This window comes from Alnus glutinosa, chromosome 1 (genome assembly GCF_958979055.1).
Source record: "Alnus glutinosa chromosome 1, dhAlnGlut1.1, whole genome shotgun sequence".
In the NCBI taxonomy this organism is placed as follows: Eukaryota; Viridiplantae; Streptophyta; class Magnoliopsida; order Fagales; family Betulaceae; genus Alnus; species Alnus glutinosa.
This window is the reverse complement of record NC_084886.1, coordinates 33122085-33128877: the sequence shown is the minus strand read 5'-3', so window position 1 is coordinate 33128877 and position 6793 is coordinate 33122085. Positions and strand designations below refer to the sequence as shown.

Below are 6793 nucleotides of genomic sequence, written 5' to 3'. Positions count from 1 at the left end.
TTTTTTGTTCATCGACATCCATTAAGAATTTTTTTGACTTCTACCTACTTTCACTTCCGACTTGGTGGCGACTTGGTGGAGGCGGAAACTTACGACTTGGTGATTCCAACAATTCCGCCATTGGTGGAGGCGGAAAACCCACTTTTGCTTCTAATTTTTCGAATGCCCAGCCCTACTTTTGAGGCATCAAAATGCATTTTGGATTCTCGTGGCACATTTGATAACTCTATTTTGTAGTAAATTTTGAAAATAATTTATTCTTGACCTTTACATATAATGAGAATGGATGGATTCTTCATTCCCATTCTAGATTTTCTATCTTATTTCTACCATAAAAGCTTTAATTTATATGCACATTGCATCATGGACCTACTCAAAGCGTTGGAGACTTAGGCATTATCTTCTTAATTACATTTTTTTTTTCTTTTTGGAAAAATACAAACTCAATGCCTCAGGTTTCATTGAGTTGCATATAGCTTTTTAGAATTTAAAAAGTGATTAAAAAAAATCCCTAAAGTAAGCAAAAAAACACAAATAGGTCACTTGATGTGTTAATGTGTCATGCCAGAACTAATAATACGACACGTTTCTTTAAAATAAAAATAATATAATAAAAAAAATACATATAAAAGCCATGTTAGTGAAACCACATGAATTAATTAATTATATATATATATATATATATATATATATATATATATATATATATATATATATATATATATATATATATATATATATATATTCCTTTTTCTTTTCTTTTCTTTTCATTCTCTTTGTTTTTCCTCTTTATTCTTTCTTTCCCCATTAAACCTTCTCACTTACAAATCAATGGTCTCTTGGGTAGCCTTAATTGACTTGGTGCTTGGGTGAGGACAACTAAAATGTTTGAGGTTTGTTCTTGTGTTATTACAACATAATCATATGTTTAAAAAAAAATCAACCAATCCAAACTCAAATATTTATGACACATTGGAGGTTCAAAACTATAGTAATGGTATATATTACAGTTTTATCTCACATTTATTCTATAATGATTGCTGTGACCGTCTCAACTAACTTCTATTTTTTAAAATTATAAAATAAGACTATAGATTTTGACATTAGTCACAAATTTATTTTTGTCATTTACTTGTTAGTTTTAGTACCCATTTTTGTCAGCACAATATCAAACACTAGTTTTTGAAACAATGCATTCAGTAAAGCATTCTCTCCCCACAGTAGAACGACGAGAAGATGCTTATAATAGATGAGTAATTTTACAAGTCACTTTTGTGTTTGGCTTTTAAAATTATCACTCTATCAAAATTCAATAATGATCAATCACAGTTCAATGGTGGTTTTAAAAGTCACATCATTTTTGGAGGGACACAAAAATAACAAAATAGTGACTTCTAGTATTACTCTCCAATAGATATCTTCCTTTTATTATGTAGAATAAAACAACGAATCAAAGGGTAAAAGGTCTTTTCCTGATTTTATTTATTTATTTGTTTTAAAAAAGTGTTTTTAATTTATTTGTATTAAAAGATAGGGGAAACTTCACAAAATGGTACTGAATTACCACGCATTTTGACGGAAGGATACTAAACTTCAAAAACTGTCGAACCCGGGTATTCAATTATCCTAAACCCTTACTTTAGGGTATTCCATTTGGTTTAAGCGTTAAAACCAGACGGAATCGCATTCACGTGACATACATGTGACTTAATTAAGCCACACTACCCGTTTTGCCCATCAGCTCTCTCTAAAAAAAATAAAATCAAAAAAATCAAAAAATCAAAAAATTGAAAATCAAAACCATTAACCATGCCACCTTCAACCTCCACGTTGACATCGTTCGATCTCCACCGTCCGTCTCATCCAAGTCCGGTCTCCGACAGAACATTGGTGACACCCCAGTTATGATTGTAACACTTACAAGAATCTGCAAACAGGTGTGGATAATGGCCTGGAAGATGTCTGATCTCATGAGGCTTGCAGCAAGGTGAAGGCCGAAGAAGAGCCAAGAGAAGGGAGACGTGGAAAGCGGATCTTGCACATGCCGGTGGTGATGACCCTTATAGAACACGTGTATGTTTGGCATGCACGAGGCTGAAGAATGTGTATGAAGAACGTGGGTTGTATTTCATACGTAGCTTCTTGACACTTTGTTTACAATTCTGCAGAGATGAACATTGAATTCCACAAGCCCAAAGCCACAGTTATAACTCCACGCTCAGCACTGGCTTTCCTAACTTCATACTGATCAATTCCCTTTGTGTTTTAAAGCAAAATGTAAATGTTCTGTAAAATTCTTGCGGGTGTCTTCGCCGTAGAAACTGACATGAATACATTGCATTAATTTGTCGGAACTGATGCTCTGTTTTTTCAGCAAAAGCTGTTCTCCATAATTTTTTCAAAATCGTTGAAACCTATCCTTCCAGGAACCAAGTCCCATGGTGCTCTGGCGACGGGAGGGTCCCAACCTAGACTGAGATCATGGAGATGACGAGCGGCTCAGTCCGGTACTGGAAGAAGGTGTTGAGAAAGGAGAGGAGCGTGCCCACACGAGAGTAGGCCCAAGAACCAAGTTCGGAAGGTCCACATGGGGAGGCTTGGGTCGTCATAGCTGGACACCGTTGGACGGACCTCCTCGATGGGCGACTCATCGTCGCTACTTTTGGCAGTGGGCTCGGTTTCTAGGGCGGCCATGGCTAGTGTGCGCCTGAGAGAAGTTTTTTTGTTTGAGTTGATAAAGTGAAGAGACAATGAGAGAATGACGTCGTTTTTATTTAACAGATAGGCAAAACGGGTAGTGTGGCTTAAGTAAGTCACATGTATGTCACGTGATTGCGATTCCGTCTAGTTTTAACGCTTAAACTAGACGGAATACCCTAAAGTGAGGGCTTAAGAGCATTTGTAATGAGCTCCTCAAAGTTTCCTCAAATTTTGGGGAAAAAATACTCTTTTGTTATTTTGGAGATCCACTTTTTAAAGGCATCAAATATCAAACTCCCTAAATATTCTCTACTTCAAATAAATACTATTTTTTATTAGTTTTAAAACAACCACCTTCAACTACTTTTAACTTACCCATGAAACCAAAATTTATTAGAAATCTCATGCTCATACAACTCCAACGCCGATCTAGCTTGTGAATGAATGATAATGGAAGCCACCAATTAATGAACATCATCTATAACAAATCGCTCTTAATGAGCATTGATGCGTACAAAACCGATACTGCAGAATTTTTGTTCAATATCAGATGTAAACCAACCCCTCAATGGAAGTAGTTGGATGCTGCAACAATATTTTGCTCTTAATGAGCATTGATGCGTAAAAACCAAGACCTTCCAACGTTATTCAATATCAGATGGACCAACACCTTAAATGGAATTGAATGGAGGCACTCACCAACCTTCCAACATTATTCAATGTGAGATGGACCAATGCCAATGTCAAATATGCAGTTTCAATCCTTGAACCGCATCCATCGTAATTACCCATAACAATACACACCATCAATTGAATCCACCCAATTCCAAAACAACCGAAACAGGGATACTACTAAAATAGGAAACACAACCGGGTACACAACCAACACCAAAACAGGGGACAACCCAAAACATAGGAAATCGTTTCAACAGAAAAATGGAGGGCTTCTAACAACAATTCAGCCAAGAATCATCAACAAACCAAATCACAGTACATGGCCGAACAAGAACACAATTTATCAACTAAAAATCAACAATAATCCAAACACTCATTCAGCCAACAACATCCAAACAACCCAAAAATCCATCAACATCAACCCACAATAATCCAATCAAGAGTAACCCACAGCAATAATAAACTGACAAATTAAACTAAATCATAGGGTTATTCACCTTGAGGATTTTTCACGAAAAATCTACCGAAAAATAGTGATGAACGGGTCTCGGGTGAATCAGGTTCAGCTGTTGGCTCACAGGAAATTTGCCATTGAAAGTTGCTGGGTCTCGGGTCAACGGGTCACTGGGTCACGGGTTCGCCATAATTGCCACTAGAACCGCCGGAAAATCGCGCCTCTGGTGACCCATGGAGGATCGGCCTCCTTTGGTTTCACGGCTCGCCAGACCTCTCCATGCCTCGCTGAATTTCGGTTCTAGCCACAGCCTATAGAGGATCGGGTCCCCTGGGTTCCGGGTCCGACTCCATCTGCGACTCCCTCTCCCGATCTCTGACTCTCCCTCTCTCCCGATCTCCTCAGTCTCTCGATCTCTCTCTCTTCAATCTCTCTTCTCATCTCTAATCTCTCTCTCGATCTCATCTTTCACTCTCGGTCTCTCTACTCTCTCTGTGTATTTGGACTCGGCGAGAAGAACAAAAGAACAGGAAAGAAGAATAAGAAAAGGAGGAGGAAGAACTGGAAATAAAGAGGAAAACGAGAAGGAAGAGACGCGTTCAGGAGATCAAGAACGCGGGAAGAATGAATAAATAAATAGAAAATATGAAGAGACGAGCGAAGCTTGGCTCCCCAGACCAGATGAACAGATATGACAATCACCAAATCTACTGTAGCACTGAGGAGTTTGCTGCAGAGGTAATTTTGAGGAAACTCGGCAGAATTTGAGGAAAAAGCTTATTTGAGGAGCTCATTACAAATGCTCTAAGATAATTAAATACCTGGGTTCAACAGTTTTTGAAACTTAGTATCCTTTTGTCAAAACGCGTGGTAATTTAGTACCCTTTTGTGAAGTTTCCCCTTAAAGATATGATGCGCTCTCTTTGTTCCCTTTATGTTTTTGTGGGCCGGTGTCCTGTAATTTTGTGTGAAAAGTTAGTTTTAGGGTTAAATGCATTTAAATATCTTGAACTATCAACTATTTTTAAAAAAGCCTCACCTATTGACAGAAGTGATAGTTGATACATTATACTACAATTTTGTTGCAATTAAGCCATTTTTTTTTGTTATTTTTTTTTAAAATAACTATATTTTCTAAAAAAAATAAAAAAAAATACTAAGATAAAAAAATCTAAATTTCATACAAATTCTTTCTATACTAAGAGTGGATTTGAGATTATAATTTCGTAGACAAAAAGTGCGATTTTAAAACCAAATCGCAGAAAATGAACCGTTTAAGACTTGTGTATTTAAAAAATTGTAATTTGAAAACGCAGAAAACTGCTTTTTTAAATTGCAGGCAATTACGTGCTTTTTGAAAATGCAAAATTTTAAAAAGTTAACCTGCGATTTTTAAAGCCAAATTGCGATTTTGCCAAACAGTTAATTGCGTTTTTAAAAATCACTTTTACAAATTGCACATTTTAAAATCGCAAACCGAAACGGACTCTAATCAAACCTTACTCTCATGTATTTTTAGTATTCAATCAAAAATTTATATATATATATATATATTAATTAGATGTATATAAGTGACACGTATAAGTTGGTGGGACTCTTTTTTAAAATGGTTCAATAGGCTTAAGTTTATTTAACCCTTAGTTTTATTATCGAGAGAGAGAGAGAGAGAGAGGATTTAGCCTCACCCAAAAGTAGCCAATCAAAATCCTCCCCTGTATTTCTCCCGATGAGCTCTTCTATACCCACTCTCTCTTCACTCGTTTCTTATCTTCCCACCAAGCATTCAATTCAACCCAAACCCCAAACCCCAAACCCCATCAATCATCATATTCCTTTTCTCTCTCTCTCTCTCTCTCTCTCTCTGAAGCAACAAATGGCCACCATCTCTCTCAAATCCCTCCACCACCACTCTCTCCTCAAGTGCCACGTCACAGACACCCTGATCCCCTCCTCCTCTCTCTTCCTCCATCCCACCACCTCCACCACTTCTCTCTCCCACTCTCTCTCCTCCTCAGTCTCCACCACATTCTCTCTCTCCCCCGCCACCTCCTCCACCCCCTCCACCTCCCAAGCCATCTCCTTCGACGCCCTCCAACACCACCTCTCCAACAAAAACTTCCGCCAAGCCGACGAGGAAACCCGCCGCCTCCTCATCGTCCTCGCCGGCGAGCCCGCTCAAAATCGCGGCTACGTCTTCTTCTCCGAGGTCCAGTTCATCCCGGAAGCAGACCTCAAAGCCATCGACGGCCTTTGGAAACAGCACAGCAACAACAAGTTCGGGTACAGCGTGCAGAAGAGAATATTCGAGAAAGCCGATAGAGATTTCACCAAATTTTTCCTCAAGGTTGGGTGGATGAAGAAGCTTGACACTGAGATCGAGCAGTACAACTACAGGTCTTTTCCTACAGAGTTCGTCTGGGAGCTCACTGATGATACCCCAGAGGGTCATTTGCCATTAACAAATGCTTTGAGAGGGACCCAGTTGCTCAAAAGCGTTCTCAACCATCCAGCTTTTGAGGCCATGCAAGAAGAGGACAAGGAAGATGCTAAAGTTAATGTTGAAGAAATTAGCAGTAGCGACAATGGGGCACCCTTGAGCAAGAGACTTTCCAGACCAGACTACAGCTTTTGAGAGTATGAGAATTCTTCCATGCCCATCATATATATATACACAGGAAAGTATCATTTGGGTTTTTAGATGTATTATATATATTATGTAATGGAAGTGCGCTTGATTGATCAGTACTAATTTTTTCCTATATTCTCTCTGTTTTGTTTCTTTCTTCTTTCGCTATTTACTGATATCTCCTTGTCTTTACAGAGAACAGTGTATGTAGCATTGGGTCTTTTCTTTTTCATATAAAATAAAGAAATATAACTTGTGGGATATGGAAGAATGTGCAATTGGGGAGAACCTCTGGCATTAACTAAACATCTATTGTTTTGGTCGATGAGAGGACAAAG

At 38.2% G+C, this 6793-nt stretch overlaps 1 protein-coding gene across 1 annotated transcript; it reads left to right on the top strand.

Annotated features, from left to right (window-relative positions):
* The first annotated feature begins 5609 nt into the window (after window positions 1-5609).
* Window positions 5610-6590, top strand: LOC133858779 (tetrapyrrole-binding protein, chloroplastic). Its single transcript, XM_062294243.1, has one exon. The coding sequence runs from the start codon at window positions 5703-5705 to the stop codon at window positions 6459-6461; it is 759 nt and encodes a 252-aa protein (XP_062150227.1). The 5' UTR covers window positions 5610-5702; the 3' UTR covers window positions 6462-6590.
* The last annotated feature ends 203 nt before the right edge of the window (window positions 6591-6793 follow it).